Source organism: Cryptomeria japonica, chromosome 6 (genome assembly GCF_030272615.1).
Source record: "Cryptomeria japonica chromosome 6, Sugi_1.0, whole genome shotgun sequence".
Classification (NCBI taxonomy): Eukaryota; Viridiplantae; Streptophyta; class Pinopsida; order Cupressales; family Cupressaceae; genus Cryptomeria; species Cryptomeria japonica.
In genome coordinates this window covers 390,567,619-390,588,295 of record NC_081410.1, presented here as the reverse complement: position 1 = coordinate 390,588,295, position 20,677 = coordinate 390,567,619, and the positions used below count along the sequence as shown (strand labels likewise).

Genomic DNA, 20,677 nt, shown 5'->3' with positions numbered 1-20,677 from the left:
GATCCGGAAGAAGCAGACGGAGACCAAACAACACACCAAATTTCAGAGCAAAAGACCAGGACAAGGGCGTGGGGCACCCTGGTCCTGCCAGGACAGGGGCGCTGGGCGCCCTGGTCCTCCTGACAGACAGCATTTTCAGCATTTTTGACAGCTTTTCCAGAGTGCAAAACAACAGTTTTCGGAGCAGTTTCAGGGGCAGAATCAGGACAGTGGCGCCCGCGCCCCTGTCCCGAACATTTTTAGTCAGATTTTAACTCCGGGTATGCATTTGCATTCTTGTCTTGTCCTTGTGTTTACAGCTTTCCATCATTTAAGTTCAATTCTGTAATCTTGTTATTAGTTCATACTTGCATTTTGGGGTTAGGGATTGAACTTGCATCATTTCATCTTTCAATTACAACAAAGGAATAGAAATCCTAATAGGTAGCTCGTGGCTCTCTCTTCCACAAGAAGAAGTAGCCAATTGTGTGATACCTCTAGGCTCTTTCGTATTCCACAAGTGTGTGGTTGAAAGTGAGATTAGGGCATGTTTGCTTAGTGTCACTTTTTCTCCCACCACATTTTGGTGAACCCGACGTGAATCTATCATTGCTTCCTCTTGCATTGCATCTGTTAGATCTAGATCTAGATTTAGTGTGTTTTCATTTCATTTTCATTAAAAAAAAGAAACAAAAAAAAAAAAAAGTGTGTTTCTTTGCATTGTGTGTTTAAATTTTATGCAATTTCAAAATGTCAGATTTTTATTTGCAAGATGTTCATATTTGTGATGATTATGAGTTAGATGAAGCTTTAGATGAGTTTTTGAAACCTAAATATACCAAACCTTCATTTTACCAAAAACTCATAAACATTGTTACTATGCCATTTCGTTGTGATGAGAAAGATAAGTCGAATGATTCCTCTCAAGGGTACATTCCTATCAACTCTTCCACTAAATCTAGTAACATGGTTGTTTTCAATGATCCCCTCTATGAAGAGATATCTCCTTTTGAATCAAAAGATAAACCTTTTAATAGATATGATCATGCTTTGTTGGATGATGCCCTTGATGCCTTTGTGTCTCCTAAAAAACACTCCCTTCATGAGGATCCTTTTGTGCAAGAAGATGACATTATCCCTACATTTCCTACTGATTGCCTTTCCTTTTCCAACAAAATTCCCACTAGAGATGATGAATTAATGATAAATGCTTACCCTTCTCCTAAAGTTGGTCTTACCCATAAGTATCCCTTAGAGAAAGAAGATGAAATAATAAGCAATTTCCTTAATTCTCTCTCCCCTAAAGATCATATTGAACATATTTTGAGGAAAGAGGATGAGTTTAACATATCTATTGATTCTCTCCCTCCTAAGGATGAGGAATTAATAAACAATGTTATCTCCTCTCCCGAAATTGACAATACTTCAAACATTCCTTTCAACAACTTCACTATTTGGGATGAACCATTAGAAGAAGGTATAGATTATTCTCTACCCCTAGCCAAAGGGGATGAAATCAAGATTGGAAATTCCCTTGATAGTTTCTCCCCTTCCTTTAATCTCAATTATTCTCCCTCTAAAAATAAAGCATCTCCCTCTCCTCAACTTGGTTCTACTCATAAGGATACCCTAGTTAAAAGCAAGATGATTAACATCTCTTTCAAAGATCTCCCTCTCAAAAGTGAGACTTTAGAGAGTAGTGTTGATCCTTCTCCTAGAGAGTCTATTCCCCATGTAGATCCTTTGATGATAAAGGATGATATGACCTTTCCTAGTATTACTCTTCCTACTAGAACATCAATGCCTATCCCTTGTCTCTCTCCTAAAATTGATCTAATCTGTGATAAGATTTTAGTGCAAGAGAAGACTATCAATAATTCTTCCAACACTTTTGTTCATTCCTCTAAACCATCCTCAATCAATTTGATACATGTGAAGGAAACACATAACAAACCTCTCTTCACTGTCCAAGGTGCTTGTCCTTCTCAAAATTCTCAACCTTTAAATAAGCCTATCTTAGTGGTTCAAGGTGGTTATGCTAATGATTCTTTTTGCACTCCTAAGAAACCTGTTATTACTGTGCAAGGAGGTTATTCCTCTAAGAGTCCTTATGAGTATGCTAAGCAATTGACTAGAGAGAGTTATCATGCGGTTGCCCATACTTATAATACTAGAAACAATAGGCAACCTAATCCTCCTCTAGTTATCGCAACTTCACTTCCTCCTTCCCAACCTATTCTTCCTCAAGCTCCACGTATTTCACAAGTTCTTGGTAAGAACTATGATCTCATAGAACAACTTAAAACTACCCCTGCTAAGATATCCCTTTGGGATTTGATCCAAACTTCTTCTGCTCATCATGGAATGTTGCAAGATGCCTTGAAAGATTTGAATGTTCCTCCACCTAATACATCTAGTAATATAGTGTCTTTGGTTAACTCTGTGATGAATCCTAAAGCTCAAATTGTGTTTACCCAAGATGAGTTGCCTACTAGTGAAATTCAACATCAATATGATCCCTTGATGATTGTGGTTATCATAAATGACACTGCTATAAGACGAACACTGGTGGATAATGGCTCTGGCCTTAATGTGTGTAGCATTAATCTATTGCATAAGATGAATGTGGATACATCCCTTATTGAGCCTGACTCTCGCCCCATTCAAGGCTTTGATAATGTGGCTAAGTCTTCATTAGGTATCATCACCTTACCCATCACAGTGGGACCTGTTACTTTGCCTACTCCTATCCATGTTATGTCGGGAAATCTAACATATAACTTGTTATTAGGGAGACCTTGGATTCACAGTATGCAAGCTGTCCCCTCTACATTGCATAGACAAGTTAAATTTATTTATAACAATAAGACATATACCTTGATAGGTGATACTAATCTTCAGGCTTGTTTGCAAACATCTACTTCCAAAGGGAGTTCTTCTAAATCTTCCTCTTCTAATGACGACTCTTTAAACAAAATACCTATGGATGAATCATCACCCTCTAATAATCAAAATTCTTTGGATGAGTCTGAAGCTCCTGAAGAAGATCCTTCTCGACTTGAGTCTACACATGAAAAGGCTTTTGATCCTGAGAAGGTTCTCGCAGAAGATGATTGGGGATCCCTTGATTTTAATCCCACCTTTGTAGGTGAATATAGGGTTCCTCCTAGAGATCTTAAAGGTAAAAAGAAGGAAGAAACTAGAGATCAATCAGTCTTACTTGAACCTATGAGCAATAATTTTGTGGCCGCTTCTCAAACTTCTTCTCCTCACACTTCTAATGCTAAAGGATTTGATTCTTGGTCTTATGAAAAACCACCTTCTCTTTCTGAAATGGCTAATCATTATGGTCGTGGATTTCGTATTTTTGCTAAGCATGGGTATCATGGAAAAGGTTGTGGTGCTCATGAACAAGGGATAAAAGTTCCTCTAGAGACTAATTTTCACAATTATGCCTTTGGACTTGGCTATAATCCCTGCAAACGCACCAAAGCATCTAAAAGACCATCTCTCAATGTGAATGCTATATTTAGTAGCGATGATGATCTCACTTCAACTAAATCATCTTCTACTTCTGTCAACTCTCATTCCCCTCATAAGGAAATTTTGGCAATGAACAAATCTCTTTATGAATCCCCTCAAATTTCTAAATCCACTTATGACTCTTTATCTCCTATTCATCATAAAGTCCTTTTCTCTAGGGATAAGGCTCTAATAAATTACACTCATTCCTCTTCTAAGATTTCATGTGACTTTTCTTCTTCAATTTTTATCATTTTATACATGTTTTTGATCTCACTTATAGTTGAGCATTTAACATGTCATATTCAAATACCTTATTCAATCTATCATGTCTTTAAATAACATTAATGGCTATTATGTTGCTCATCATTATGTGACATTGGTAGCTCATTTACTGGGGGCTCATTGTCATTCATGATGGTACAATTTCAAGTGCAATCATATTTTTTTTTGAAGCAACATAATAGCCTAATTTTCTTGTTCCTATGGGGACAAGAGTGATTTCATACATCTCTTCTTTTGCTTATGTCCAAATCTCTCCCTAGAAGATTGTGTAAGTCCTTCTCATTGTCCTTATCCTTGGGAGGCAATGATCTTTCCTTACTTTTATCTAAGGATCCACTTTTTCCTATTTTGTGGATGGTGTGGACTTTATTACTTGATGTTATGCCTTGTACGCATTTGTTGTTGTTTGTTCAAGGATTCTCTCTTACAAGAGGTGTAAGTCCTTGACTACAACCTCTTTTGCACTTGGTAAAATACATCCATAATGAATTCACTCTCCCGATTGGGTTAAAAAGAGCGTCATCCTTCATTAAGAATCACTTTCACCTCGCAAAAGAAGGAAGTATTGCATTCTTATTCTCTTCTTTGTCTTATTCTAGAAGATGTTATATTTGTCCTCTCGGGGATAGGTGTCTTTTTGTACAAAGATCTCTTCTCCTCTAAGGATCTCCTTTACACATATTACAAGATATCCCTTTTCAACTATCTTATCCTTGCTTAAAGAGTGCAAAACTCTCTTGCTTGGATCTATGACATTGTTGCATTTTTTGGGTATCTTCTTTTGTCATAAAGGTAGGTATCCTTGTTCTAATTTACTTATGACATAAACATTACACTTTTTGAGCAATGGGTCATTCTCGGAACCAGAGCACAGACTCTTAGAGCGAGATGTCTCCATTTTTCTTTTATGCAGGGTGATTATTCTCGGAACCAGAGCACAGACTCTTAGAGCGAGATGTCACGCTTTTGTACTATACATATACAGGTTGTAGCATACTCGGGCATAGACTCCTATGAGGTGCTTCCAACCTCACTTACACACACATGCACGAGGTTGAGTGGAACTAGCGGCATAAGGCTAGACTTTCTCACTCTCCTCCCTTACATGGATCACCTAGACAGACTCTAAGGGCTAGTTTTCCATGTCCTTTTCCCATGGATCACCTAGACAAGATCTAGGGGTGAGAAGTCCATGTTTTCTCTCTCACTATTCTTCTCGTGGATCACCAATGTGTGTATTCATGCTTTTCTCCTTTCTTTTCTTCTCTTTGCATTTTGTTTCCATTTACATCCTTCATCTTGTGTTAGAGAAATCTCAAATCCTCACACTCTTTGTTGCGTTGGAATTGAGATTTAGTCCTCTTTCTTACCAAATGATTCTCCATTAGTTTTTGATCTCATATCAAATCTTCTTGTGAGCAGTTGTCATCAATATTCTTTAACAATTCGAAGTGGTAAACATGATACCCTGTTTCAACTCACTAAAATTAGCAAGCCGAAACAGGGGGGGCATATAGCTACCCTCGAATTTTCATCACCTTCCTTAGTAAGCATTAGGTGATTTTGTGATCTAACGTGTGTTTTGTAGGGTGTGGTTCCTAACTGTGTACTGCAAATACCGCTGGGGGCTTCGTTCGACAGACTCATGGATATATCCTTTTTCAAATAATGTTTACTTTTATGTACTTTAGCTTGCATATGCACTTAGTGTTCATATGACCGCTAAAGTGGGGGCTAAATGTAGCGTCATAAATTGTATGCACTTGCTACGGTGGTACAATTTCACACCTAGTTTAGCACCTGCCTTGGCGCATTTTGCATTTTGCATCGCATTTCCCCTTTAGCACTTAATTAATTAAATTAATTAGGTCTAAGGTTCTATTTTATCATCTCCCATATCATAAAGTTGGGCCCTTTTCATTAAAGTGTGCCCCTTTCATTTTATTCTTCCAATGCATCATTTAATCTAAAACCCTAATTAGGTCCTATTTTGAACTTGGGGGCTTGATTTCGGGGGTCAAAACATCTCGAAATCAGCTGTAACTTCAGGATTCGCTCTAAAATCATCATATCCGATGGCCCTGAAAATTTGGTGAAAAGTTGTCGGGACCATGGTGCCCGGCGTGCACATGGTCCCAGACATTTTTCCCAAAATTTTAGGAGCACGATCCAATCATAAAATAAAGCTTAACCCCAAGAAATTGGCGGGATATTCAATCTCTAGGTCGGCCTAAAGTTGGAATTAAGACCTAGGGTTTCATATATAAGAGCTCTCTTTCTTCATTTGAAGGGATGGGATTTTTGGCTTTGAGGGACCTTCTATGCAGCGAAAGAGCAGATCTTTGAAGACTTCAACAACATTCAACATCCTTCTATCAAGCATTTATCAATTTCATTCATCCATTTAGGGCTTGGAAGACATTGAAGAACAATAGGAGATTACCGACTGAAGATTGGCTTGTACTCCTCCCTTGAGGGTTGGGTATGATTTCATGTTGTTTTCATATCTTTGCATAAGCTTCAATATATCCTTTATTCATGCTTTAGATTACTTTGCATCTTGATTTAGAGCATTTACATTATCATTTACAAGCAATTAGGGTTTACTTTCTAGGTTGCTCTAGTTTGCTTTCTTGCATTTAAGGACCTTGCACACACACTAGGTCTGCACACACAATACATTTTACAATACAACTTGGCTATTCGTGGAGGTGGAAATCACCGAAGCGGGGGTTTGACTAAGGCAAAACCCTATATAGCCGCCCACCACACCTTTTCAGATATAAGTGCAGGTTTCGGAATCCGGACGACGCCGCAAGTTACAGATCCGGAAGAAGCAGACGGAGACCAAACAACACACCAAATTTCAGAGCAAAAGACTAGGACAAGGGCGTGGGGCGCCCTGGTCCTGCCAGGACAGGGGCGCTGGGCGCCTTGGTCCCTGGGATAGGGGCGCTGGGCGCCCTGGTCCTCCTGACAGACAACATTTTCAGCATTTTTGACAGCTTTTCCAGAGTGCAAAACAACAGTTTCCGGAGCAGTTTCAGGGGCAGAATTAGGACAGTGGCGCCCACGCCCCTGTCCCGAACATTTTCAGTCAGATTTTAACTCCGGGTATGCATTTGCATTCTTGTCTTGTCCTTGTGTTTACAGCTTTCCATCATTTAAATTCAATTCTGTAATCTTGTTATTAGTTCATACTTGCACTTTGGGGTTAGGGATTGAACTTGCATCATTTCATCTTTCAATTACAACAAAGGAATAGAAATCCTAATAGGTAGCCCGTGGCTCTCTCTTCCACAAGAAGAACTAGCCAATTGTGTGATACCTCTAGGCTCTTTCGTATTCCACAAGTGTGTGGTTGAAAGTGAGATTAGGGCATGTTTGCTTAGTGTCACTTTTTCTCCCACACAAGAAGGTCTAGCAACATATGTCCCAGCTCCTAGATCTCTACTAGATGGATCACGTCGTGCTGGCCTCATAACACCCATGCTCTCTGTCCTTGTATGACTATGTCTGGATCGAGTGGACGCCACTGCAACATAGCTAGGATTTCTATGATCTCGAAGGACCATATCCTCATACAAATCCTATAATACTCAACCTCCTTGGATGAGTATTGTATCTCCCTCAGTGTGTCGCGAAGCAGAGCACCTACCGTGGCTCTCTCTAACCTATTAGCAAGGGCCTCTGCTCGGCCCTAACACTCTACTATTGTATCCCTCTCTACCTGCATCTATGTAATCTGTTGGTTCTATGCGAGCACCTTTTCCTACAACTCCTGCATCAAGACCTGTAGCGCCCTAATTTGAGCATCCTGCTAGTAAGTCGACACCCTAATCTGAAAAGGTACCTATGTCATGTCCTAGCTGTGCCTATCCCTATCCAAGGTGCTGGTGGAGGTAGAACGTTGGATATCATCCTCTGGGTAGGTTGCCTATCATCCTCCATCCCTCCCATAACAAATAACACCACACCTATCTTCGCACCCCCTCCACCTCCATCTCCTCCTCCACCCCCTCCACCTACATCTCCTGCCTCCTCTCCCTTATCCTCCCCTCTCTGTCTAGGACCCCCTTGCCTTTGTGGCTTCTCCTCCTCCTCCTCCTCATTAAAAGATAGAAATAACTTTGTTGAATTAGATATGCATGCCACTACATGTGCCATGAAGTAAGATAATAACTCCTCTATCATCCCATCATCCACTACCCCAACCCTGTAATCCCATATTTGTCCTGCTAAGGTAATATACTCATCCACGACTGCTCCACTATCTAGGGTAGGCCCCCACTTCGATACATCTTGTCACTGACGAGCATACAAGAAGGTTCTGTATGGTATCCCTTTCCCTCTACCATACTGCCGATGAATGCGACTGTGCAAAAATCGCTCAATGATAAAGAGCATCCGCCCAATCAGGTACCTTGAGATATATACATAGGGAATCTCTAGCCCATCCTCGACCTATACCTCACAATCCATATATGGTCTCCAGATGACCATATCGGTGTCATCTAACGCCTTACGCTAGTGTTCTAGTTTGCCCAGCTTATGCTGGACAACTACACTTGTATACCCATATGCATATGCTCGACCAACTGGCCTATCCTTGTCTGCAAGCGGTCTTGACACTAGTATATGCTCCCAGGCCCACACCTGTACTAATGTCACCCTAGCTGATAGACTAGTGTATCCTAGATTTACTACCTGGTGGAGCTCTCGGTATAGGTGGGCCAACATATAAGACCCCAAGGTAAACCTGTGTCCCCGCGTCACCATCTCCTCTAGAACCAATCCCCATCCAACAACCAGTCCCTTTGATCTACGATTGAGACACAGGAAACCACCAATGAAACCTGCTAATACTGATGGCAGTGAAGCATAACCTAAATCCAAAAAATCCTACCACGGGATCTCGTAGCCACTAATATGATCATCCTAGAAAAAACAACGAAGAACCTCTGTTCCACCCTCCTTGGTCTGCTCATAGGGTAACAAATCCCCAACCATAGGAATCTGCTGAATCTGATAACTATCCTCTGGTGTAACTATCATCTCACCGGTCACCAAATGAAAGGTGTTTGTATCTCTGTGCCACCTCTCTGCCAATGTTGTCAGTAACCCCTTGTTAATGATATACCATGTCATGTCTAGAAAGGATGATAAACCACATCTCTCAATCACATCTCTGTTAGCTTGTGACAAGGGCGGGATAAGTGTCCATGGCTTCAGGAATCACTCCTGAGACTGTAGCACACCAAGATCTACCTGCAACTCAATACATATCCACTATCAGTTCTCGATTCAATCAAATCTATCAAAAATAAAAAAAACAAATCAACTTAAAACGTGAATCATATTAGAAACACATCAGACCGATAACGCAATGAAGACTCATAAAGAAATCAGATCCATAATGAACTCAAGACTCATATCAAAATCAAGATCCATATCGACTCAAGACCCATAACAAAATCAAGACCCATATCGATATCAAGATCCATAATGACAACTTGACTCATAACAGAAATCAGATCCATATCGACTCAAGACTCATATCGAAATCAAGATCCATATCGACTCAAGACCCATAATGAAATCAAGACCCATATTGAAACAAGATCCATATCGACAATTTGACTCATAATGAAAATATGATCCATATCGACTCAAGACCCATAAATAAATCAAGACCCATATCGAAATCAAGATCCATATCGACAACTTGACTCATATCGAAAAGCGACTCATATCAAAACAAGATCCATATCAACCACAGACTCATATCGTAATCTAGCAGTATATCAAAATCATATTTCATAATAAAACAAGACTCACATCATATCATGCTTGATATTAGACAATCAACGAACCCATATCAACATCTATACAACCTATCCAATTCATTTGACTCACGACACATTTTTTAAAACACCCTTTTTCCAACTTTTTGCCCTGTGCGCTAAATTAGGACTCCAAAGCATTAAGCTGCCATGTATGCGCTAAATTTTTTTATGTATGCGTTATAAAACAGACCTTATGCACTATCTTTCTATCACATGCTACAACATGACTTCAATGCACTACCCTGTTTGCCTGACACACTATTTTATGCTATGCGCTAGCTGTCATACCGGTCGCACTATCGTGTTTACCTTACTCGCTAAAGCTATCCTACATGCTATCTGTCATACCCTCTGCACTTCTCTATGAACCCTATGCGCTAAAATAACCCTACATGTTAACCTACCCCCTGATCGCACTAATATTTGACACTCAGACGCTAAAACCTACCTAGGGTTTTCTATATGCTAAAATTCATATCATATGCACTAAGCTTCATATTGTATGCGTTAAAAGACGTACCCTACATGCTAAAACGGTAGCTTTCGACCCAAAAATTGAAAAACATGACAAAAATAAATGAAATTAATCAAAAACAAGAGGGATTTTGGCCACTTATTGGTGGGCCATATGCGACGGGTCTCCGGTATCGCCTGACGCGCTCAAATTGGTGCGAAGAGTATGGAATCAACATCGTGGTTAGAGCTCCAAAATGTCACAATCACAAGAAGAGAAGTGTGCAAATGATTTTTCAAAATCACTTTTTACCTTTTAATAGGGTAAATCAGTGGTTAATAAGTGGGGCATGTATTTTAATCCCACTTTTTCCTTATTAACCTAATCCACATCATTTTTTTGGTAGATGAATCAATAATGTGCATCCAATGCAATCAATATTCTCATACCACAATCAATTAAAAAATGATCATAAACTTGACAAATTTTCACCAGACCCTTGATTCATCTCCCAAGGGGGCATCATCAATATCGTTCATCATATCTACATATGGGGCATCATATCGACAACTTTGGTGACAACATCATATCAAAAAAATTTGGCGACATATCCAACGATTTTCTTTGAATGAACATGTGCACACACGTCACTTCAAAGAGGGGCAAAATGTAGACGTATAAATCTGACCACCTTCCTAAATAAATATCTAATATTTATTTTAACCCCATTTCTCCTATTAATTAAATCCTATTTAATTAATTTCTTCATTTTCATCTATTTGATTAAATAAATATTCAATTTGTTTAATTAAATTTACCTAAACCTTTTCTAGTCTTTAATTAAATAAATCACTTTATTTAATTAATTCCCCTTTCCCCCTTTTAATTAAATTTACATTTAATTAAATCCCCCCACTTGTATTTATGCAAGTTACATCTATTTTGGTTGAAATAAAATATTTTATTTTAATCAAAATTCTTTTCCCTCACCCACTTGCATTTTCCTACATCTCCCACTTGCCTCCTAAACCCCTTCTAGATTCTTCTAATCACTTCCAATTTAGCCTAATTCATCTCCTAATCATTGTCACATTCCTAAGTAAAAGGAAGTCACTTCTAAAAAACCTCCAAAGTTTTCAATAACCATTAAAGGCTTTATGTCTTCAAATGGTTAACCTCTAAAGTCTTCCAAACCATTAAAGGCTCTTACATAACCATTTATGGCTAACTCACCTTTGACATTTGGTTAGAGACTTTCCTCTAACTTAACCATCTTTTGACTCAAGGGTCTCATGAAGCACTTATGGGTTTTTCTATTGGAATTTGGACCAATCATGTTATTTATACTTTCTATTATTATGTTCTCTACTAAGATTCAAGCCAATTCAATTGTTGAAGATTTTAATTCATCTTTATTCAGTCCAATATTCCTTTAAGACAAAAGACATGGCACCATTAGTAGTTACAAGCGAGAAACTCTTTCTAGGCTCATTCCATACAAGCAAAGGGAATCATCAACTACAATATATTCAAAATTGCAAATGTTACAATTTTTTCCTTCAATTAATTAAAAGCAAATATATAATGCAAATATTTTTCAATAATTTCAAAAAATAGTATATGTATCTCAAAGTTATACTGCAAAATTATATAAACAAAAAAGAATATGCTTCCTTCACATTTTAACTTACATATACTTTTCTATTGATTTAACCCTTTCACCCCTTTTGGTGCAAGTGCTAGTAATCAAGTTTATGTATAGTCTGCCTAATCCACTTTAAAAATATTGTAGTAATGAATGAAGGATCATGATCAAATGTTTCAAAGAATGGTTGAATAGGTAGTAAGATCAAGATAGAACAAATTGAAGGTAAAACTTTCGACTTATGTTTGAATTAAATCATGGACATATGCGAATTAAGAGATAAAACAAACATGTAGACAAATGTTGAGGACTTCTTTTAGCAGAATTATATGATTTTGACTTCATAGAGATGTATATAGCTAAATAAAGTTTGATGGAGGATCTTAACATAAGATTTAGCTCATTATAAATTTAATAGAGATATTTAGATGTTGAGATTGATTTGGGTGTAGAAATGCATGAGATTACACATGCGAGATCTTAAAGTTCACTTTTAAAAATATGTTCCCTTAAAGATATATAATATGTTTGTTAGAAATTTCAACAAAAAACATGTAAAATGAAAAAAAACAGGCTAACTTATTTTTTACACATAAATAAAATTAACTCAATTTAACTTAAATTTTAGGGACATTTGCATAGTTAACACTCTAACATGCCATTTTTCCCACATTCATCCATTGATAAGTATGTAAGAGCATAATTGATTTTCAAGAGCATAAATAAGAGAAGAGTAGGTAGCCATTTCAATCTAAGTGACAATCCTCTAAATTGTAGCAAACAATTGAATAAGAGCATCAAATACCCAAAATCACAACAAGATGTCAAAAAAAGGTGGTTTTAGGCAAAGAGTTATGTCGTTCACTCAAATGTGCTTGACAATACCTTATTTGCATGATCATGAGATGTTTTCCCAACAATACTACTAGAATTGTAGGACATGGTTAGTCATATTCCCATTTCTAATTAATCTAAGGAGATAATTCAAATTATATTTTAAGTTGTTCACATGATTTTCTTTTATAACAATGTTGAAAAAGGATAATCTATTATTATCGTAAATAGAAAGATTCAATGTAATTTTATAAAGTGGATCTACTAAAGTGTTTTTCAAAGGGGCAAAAGTCATGATAAAAATTGTTATTAGAGAAATGGGTCGATGGAAGTTAAATTAAAGATAAAATTATTTCTAGACTTTTTGAAGATGCTAAAATTAGTAAGGAAGAGATTATAAGAGGGTTAGGAATAAAGAGATATCAATAGTGTTGTTGTGAATATATATATATTTTTTCTTCTGAAGATTGAGCATCTAATGTTTATCTTTTGGTGTAAGGATGAAAACCCTCTTTGTACTGAAAGTGGAGGTTGGAAAATTTATTGATTTTTATAATGAATTTTGAGACAAAAATTCATATCTATTATAGACAATTCCATCAAGAGATTGCATATGTGTAGAAAGATTATTTCAAGAGATTATTCAAGGTTTTAGAAGTGTGTTTTGATTGATATGAAAAATAGGTTTTAAGGACCCATAACCTTTAACATAGGAGCATAAAATATATCATGAAAAAATATCCAGACCTGCTTGAAACAACTTACAAAACGACTGGCAAAAAGGCTAGTAAACCGAACATACAACAAAAGAAAGGAACAACAAAGCGAAAAAACCAAAGAAAAGACAAAAAGATAAACAACAACTATAAAGACTTAAGAAGATTCGCTGCCTTATTGACCAGCTGGTCATAGTTTGTTGCAACAACTTTGAGTTCTTCCATATCCTTGTTTGGCTTCTTCTCCTTCTTTTTGCCTCTGGTCCTTGCTCTAGGTCCTTGCACATCTCCTGTACCTTCAATGTCTGATTTCAGCTCCAGGGAATCCTTCTCATCCTCTAGTTTGCTGATGAGGATTTTGGCATTGTCGGCCGAGGCCTTCAGAATGCTAAAGCTTTGTTGAATAATACTTTTGAGGCATTTTTCAATTTTGTTGAATTTGTTATCAGTATCCACCATTATTTGGTCCATAACATTATCATTAGTTTTTATCTCTGTCAAGTCCTTCTCAATTTGCTCGAACCTAGGTTTGAAGGAATCTCTGATCTCTTCGGCTCTGACAACAGTTTTAGTCAAATCCTCAACATTTTCCATCATAGATTTGCCTCCACCAATACTGTTTGTCTCCAGAATTTGGACCCTGTGGCTCAACTTCTTATTATCCTCCACAACTTTCTTGTAACTCTTAATTAACCAATCGCTAGTGTCCAAAAAACCTTTCAATCCCTCAAAGGGAGGATTTGAAGGGGGAGTTTTCTCACCAAGATTGTCCTGTTCATTTTTGGGGGCGTCGCCACTAGTGATCTTATCAACTTTTCCATCAACCCCCTGATCAAAACCTTCCCTTGTGGTCTCCTCCTCCAATTTCTGGTCGACTTCAGGATCCTTTCTCTGCACTTGTTCCTCCAACTCCATAACATTATCTTCCCGCCTCTTCTATTTGTTCCTTGTCTGAATATAAATTTTAGTTTTCTTTTTCTGAGGATACTGGGGTTCATCCTTCTTAGAATCCTTAGAGACTTCCTCCTCTGAGGAGGAACGAATCTGGAAAACCTTTTCTTTAGATTTTTTCTTACCCTTCGAGGAGGAGGGCTTGGTACTCACTTGTTTTCTTTTCTTACAAGCTTCAACTTCAGAGTCATCCAGACTCTCCTCTGACTCACTCATCGAATCACTTTCAGACTCCTCACCCATTGAAAAAATAGAATCTGACCCTTCCTCCTTAGACTCAGAGATAGAAGGCTGAGGGCGGGCAATTTGGTTGGCTTTTAGGTGGTCAAAAATTAACACCATAAGACCTTGATGCATGGCTGTATCACCCTTAGGGTTCTCTTTATGGGCCTTAATGATAGCATTCATAGAACACAATAGGAAATATGAAACATTAACTTTTTCATCATACCTGAAATGGTTAAGCAAAACAAAATGATAGCCATACACTTTTGTGAATCTTCCATCCAAGGTAACATAATGCATAATAGCAAACAAGACCTCCCTCCATGGCTTAACAAATGCCCCAGGCAGGTAGTAAGTTTTACTTAGCTTTACCAGGTGCTTTTTCTCCTTTGCTATTTTGGGGTATTGCTCAATAGCCTCCTTGCTCAATTTTCTGTCTCTGTAATAATTGCTTCCTTCCTTGTGAAGACCCATGACCTGAGCGATGAGGTCTTCATCAATGGAGATTGTTTGATCTCCCATCTTCAGAGTGCCCTTCCCCCAATTTTTGTAGAAAAAATTAGTGATTGTGGCATCCCTCCCATGGAGCCTCTCCATAAACTTTGAAAACCTGCCCTTCTATAAAATGTTCCAAACAACCTCCTTTTGTTTCCACTCCTTACAGTTGCTGGGTTCATAGCAGCGTCTATTTCCTCCCATTTTTTTGCTTTTCAGAACAGAAGGCCAAGAGTTGCAGAGAGCTATATGCAAGAAATTTCTCGAAGCTACCACATATACCCAAAAAGTGTAGGGAAAGGTGGCTTGTATCTTGTAATAAATGGTACTGACATTATTATGATTACTCATAGCCCTCCTATTAATCCATTTAATCATTATTTTATCCATTTATGATCTTTGTGGTACTATTGTATCGATCCATAAATAAGATCTATCTGACGTCATCGAGGAGACCCTCTTCACCCTTCCAAGTAACCATATTGTTGTGATTGACCACCACGTTGGCTTCCCAGTCAGCTGGACTATTAGCTTCATGATAAATGTGGGAAATGAAGCATTTCTCAAAAGCGTTGATGAGATCTCTAGCAGCCTTTATTATGTTGTTGATAGTCCATGAAGACTTAGAGGTTCCCTTTAGGCACTTGATGATGTTATTAGAATCTCCTTCAATCCATAGATAGGGACAGTTTCATCTTTTAGCCTGGAGAATACCTTGGAGAGAAGCCATAGCTTCCGCCATGTGGTTAGTTTGGCAACCTATAGGAACAACAAACATTTCCTTACAACTACCATTTTCATCTTTGAGAATCGCACATCTTGCAGGACCTAGATTGCCTTTGGTAGCTCCGTCGAAGTTGATTTTGAGCCAACAATGAGGGGGAGCGAACCATCTGGCTTCTAGTCTCTTGTTTAGTTTGGGATTAGTTTTACCAACATTCTTCATATTCCAGGAGCTAAAAATGTGAGTTTCCAAGGGGTTGGTAGAATTGCAAGGATCCCCAATGATCCCAATGTTCTCCATAATAGCCCTTTGGATTTTTTGGAAAACAACAGCCTGGGTGAGAGAAGTGTCCCTGAAGATGCAGTTGTTCCTTTCTTTCTAGATCCCCCACAGAATGTGAGGGAGAGATAGCTGCCACAAAGATCTCAAAGAGGGGTTAGACTAATGATAACTCCAAGAATGGAACAATTCACTGATAGTGTTAGGAAACACCCAATCCATGCAAAAATTCTTAAGAAATCTTTCCCGAATTGAAACAATGAAGAAACAGTGGATAGCCAAATGGTCCACAGACTCTTCCTCCTCAAGACATAAAGAACATCTATTAGGGAAGGAAAAGCCTCTAACCTTAAGATTATCTAAGGTCAATATTTTAATTTGTCCAATAGAAAAAAATGATTTTAGGGATAAGACCCTTTATCTAGGCTTTAGACCAAAATGGATTCTCTGAGGGGGCAGGGGAAAGAACACCATACATTGAAGAGACAGTGATGTTGCCTTTAGGTTCATATTTCAAAATAAGGGAATATTCCTCATTGTACAACCAAGGAGAATACATATGGTTCTTAAGATTGATAAGGTCAGGGTGAATACTTTCAATGCTCTGCCATTTATCACCTATCCAATACCCCTCAACCAAGGAGCCAAAGACTCTAATACAGGGGGCAACAAAAGGGGCCCATTTAGAGATTTCAATCAAAGACTTATCAAAAAGCCAGGGATCCTCCCAAAATCTAACTTTCCTACCATTTCCAACTGTCCATTTCATCCCTTTAGCAATGTTGTCTTTAAACTTGGAGGCATGATTCCAGATATGGGACCCATTAATACTGAAATTAGAATTGATGAAAGAGAGAAGAGAAGAAGAAAAAAGAGGATACTTACTTCTCCAAATTTTACACCATTCACTATCAGAGTGGAACAGTCTCCAAACCTGTTTAGACAAGAGAGATTCATTGAGGGTCCAAATTCTTCTTAGGCCCAGACCACCTTTACTTTTCGATTTGCACACCTTGTCCCAAGCCACTAAAGCCATTCTTTTCTTTTCCTCAACCCCTAACCAAAGACTTTTTTTTGAATTTTCTCAATGGCATCAACATACTTAATTGGAATTTTGAAGAGGCTAAGGGCATAAATAGGTATTCTTTGAAGAGAAGATTTAAGAAGTTGAAGCTTGCCAGCTTGACTTAAAAGAGCACCTTTCCAACCAGCAAGCTTTCTTTGAAATTTGTCCACTAGAGAACTCCAAAAGGAATCAGGTGGAGCAATGCCCAAGGGAAGACCGAGATAAGTAGCAAGAAGATCAACAATCCGACATTCTAGAATTCTACTGATTCTATGCTGTCTTCTCTCAGGAGTGTTGATGAAAGATACTTCACTTTTTACCCAGTTGATAAGTTGGCCGGAAGCAAAAACAAACTTACAAAGGGTGTCCTTTGGGATTCTGGCTTCATAAATGCTTTAGTCCCCCATGACAATGGTGTCATCCACAAACTGTTGGTGGGAGAAAATATGATCAAATGAGGAAGGTTGGAGACCCTTAAAAATACCTCTCATCACCATACTTTCCATGGACCTACCAAAACATTCAGCCATAATAATGAAGAGGATTGGGGAAATGGGATCCCCTTACCTCAGTCCTCTAGAAGCTTGAAAGAAGGAGGAGGGAGACCCGTTGACAAGAACAACAAAGGAGGCAGAGGAGATGAGCTACTCGAAGAGGTCCACACATATGATAGAGAATCCAAAAGCCAATAGGACCTTCATGAGGAAAGACCAATTAACCCGGTCATAGGCCTTAGAGAGATCAAGATTGAGGATGAAATCCTATTTCTTAGCCATAACAAGAGAATGGATATTCTCATGGACGGTTATGATGGAATCAAGAATTTGTCTTCCTGACACAAAACCATTTTGTTGATGATTAATCAGAGAAGGAAGGATAGTCAGGAGTCTGGAAGTTAGGACCTTATAGATTATCTTATAAAAAGAATTGCATAAGATGATTGGCTTGAACTTATCAATGAAGTCAACACCTTGAATTTTGGGGATTAAAGTAATGAAGGTGCCATTAATCTCTTTCAGAAGTTTTCTAGCCCCAAAAAATTCTTTGACCCCACTGGAAACATCTTTCCTAATAGTATCCCAAAATTCTTGGAAGAAGAACATGGGGAAGCCATCAGGTCTGGGGGCTTTGTTACCATCAAAAGAAAAAACAATATTTCTGATCTCCAAGTTTGAAGGTATTGAAGTTAAGGAGGCATTCTTCTACTCATCAATGTGGCAAGGAATGTTCTGAAGGAAAGAACATTGAGCATCAACATCCAGGCTTTGATCCCTACAAGGAAGATCAGAGAATAATCTTTTGGCCTCATTTCTTATCTCCTCCTCCTTAACAAGCTCCCCGTTGTCCACCACCAGTTTTTTGATCCTGTTTGCTGCTTTATGTTTGATAGTTGACATATGAAAGAATCCAGTGTTCTTATCTCCTTCCTTCAGCCAGATACATCTAGACCTCTGCTTCCAAAAAGCTTCTTCTTTAGTAATGATTTTACAGTATTTTTTGAGGATCTCATTTTCTTTCGCAATAGACACAGTAGAGAATCCATCCTTCTGGATTTGGACCTGTATTTTATTGAGGTCTTCTTGAATTTTCCCTTTGGCCTCAAAAATATTCCCAAAGCTCGATTTATTCCGAGACCTTATATTGTCTTTTATGCTTTTGAGTTTCTTTACAACTCTATACATGACAGTGCCCTCAACTTGAATGTTCCACCATTCCTAAATTTTATGGGTGAGATCTGGATGAAGAGTCCACAATTTTTCAAATCTAAAAGGAAAATGCCTTCTTCTATTTATGGGGTCAGCAAAAAGAGTTATGGGATAATGGTTAGACCCAACCCAGATGTGAGCAGACAGAGAACAAAAATAATGTCTGTACCAATCATCAGAATTAAGAGCCCCGTCAAGGTGAACTTGAATAAGGTCACTTCCAGTCCTCCTGTTAGTCCAAGTGTAATTACAAACCTATATCTCCACATCATTAAGAGCCCGAATGTTTATAAAATCCATGAGGTCTAGTCTGCTTTCCAACTGAGAGGGGCTTCCACCAAATTTTCCTCCTCTCTCAAAGGGGTGTTGAAGTCTCCCATGACCAGCCAGTTGAGGTTCTTGAAGCTATCCCTTATTTCCATAAGTTTTTTCCAAAAAAGGCTTCTAGATTTCAAGGTATTAGGACCATAAATATTAGTGAGGACCCACGAGGTTCCATCTTTTAAATGCTCAAATTTAATTCAAGAGAAATTGTTTTTTTGAATAAGAACATGACCTTTAACACTATTGAGATTCCAAAGAGTTCCAATGCCTCCAGAGGCACCTTCCGAGCTGCCACCACTGATACTCCCAGATTTAAATAATTTCAAAGATTCAACCTTATCTCTACTCATCTTAGTTTATTGAATAAGAAAAATATCAGGTTTACTATCCCTAATCATGTTCCTAATAATATCATGCTTGTGGGGATTATTTAGTCCCCTAATGTTCCAAGAGACAATCTTCATAATTACTTACCAATTCCTAACTCCTTCAGAGTTTTCTGAGTCCCATCTACTATGTTCTTGCTAGCCTCCTTTTCTCTGAATTTGTGGCTTGAAGGTTGTCCTAGGGATGAGGATACATACTCAACATCAACTTGAGCAATTCTACTAGACTTCCTTAGTTGGGCAGCCGAGGGAATGGATCCTTTTTTATTCCTGTGTTTTGGAATTTTCCAGTCAGCTTCTTTCTCAAGAACCACTTCAGGGTTACTGAGAATTCTAGAAATTTCTTCTTCATTACCCCAATTAGGTGATTTGGAATCATGTGAAGAACTATTGACTATTTTAGAAGCTTGGTCTGAATCTAAGAGGTTCATACCCAATATTGCACATTTCTTGGCTTCTTGCATATCGAAACTGATCATGAGAGGGGAAGAGTCAACCTTTTCTTCTTGAGAGCTAATAATATGCCCTTCCTTAGGTTGTTTAGCTTCCTTAGTATCCTCATCCTTTTGATCCTCTTCATTGGGCGCTTCCTTACTAGACAAAGTGTCAACAATTACCATCTCGGCATTTTCCTTTGAAGATTCAGATTGTTCTTTTATTTTCTCTATTCCGATCTACCCTACCAAGGGGTTGTTTGCTTTTATTTGATCCTTCCTCAGAGATTCTTGGGGGGGAAAGATTAGAGACAAAGGCTGAGGAGACCACTTCCTTATTTTCCCCCAAGGGCCCAAAATAGTTGGCATCAACAAGGTCAGTTTCCTTATTTTCTGAGTTTTTGACTTGCCACACCTTTTTCTCCGAAGCCTTTTTGCTTTCAACTGAAGGTTTGGCTTGCTTGTGCTCCCCTTTAGGCTTGAGAGGACAAAGTTTGGCCCAGTGAACTAATTAAGAATTTCCCTATTCGCTACATGGATTTTTCTCTTCCACTTCCCACCTTCCATGGAGAGGCCAATCGCTTGCACAATTGCTTCTTTAGAGACCACAAACAAAGTTCCTCCCAGAGTGATCCTCCTATTCACTGAAGATGTAGCAAATTGAATTGACAATTCTTCATTAATTCAAGTTACCCATCAGTCTCTCCTTACAAATGTGGCATACAATTTCAATATTTTTAAACTCATTTGACTTATTAGGATCAGTACACACAAGGTCTCCTCCCATTCTGTGAGTAGTAAGAGAG

The 20,677-nt window shown here is 38.3% G+C and overlaps 1 protein-coding gene across 1 annotated transcript; it reads right to left on the bottom strand.

Annotated features, from left to right (window-relative positions):
* Positions 1-7,644: 7,644 nt before the first annotated feature.
* Positions 7,645-20,057, bottom strand: LOC131876614 (uncharacterized). The gene is made up of 4 exons (XM_059222053.1): positions 19,526-20,057; positions 14,386-14,546; positions 13,578-14,217; positions 7,645-7,940 (listed from the first exon to the last, which is right to left on the bottom strand). The coding sequence occupies exons 1-4, from the start codon at positions 20,055-20,057 to the stop codon at positions 7,645-7,647; spliced, it is 1,629 nt and encodes a 542-aa protein (XP_059078036.1).
* Positions 20,058-20,677: the final 620 nt, after the last annotated feature.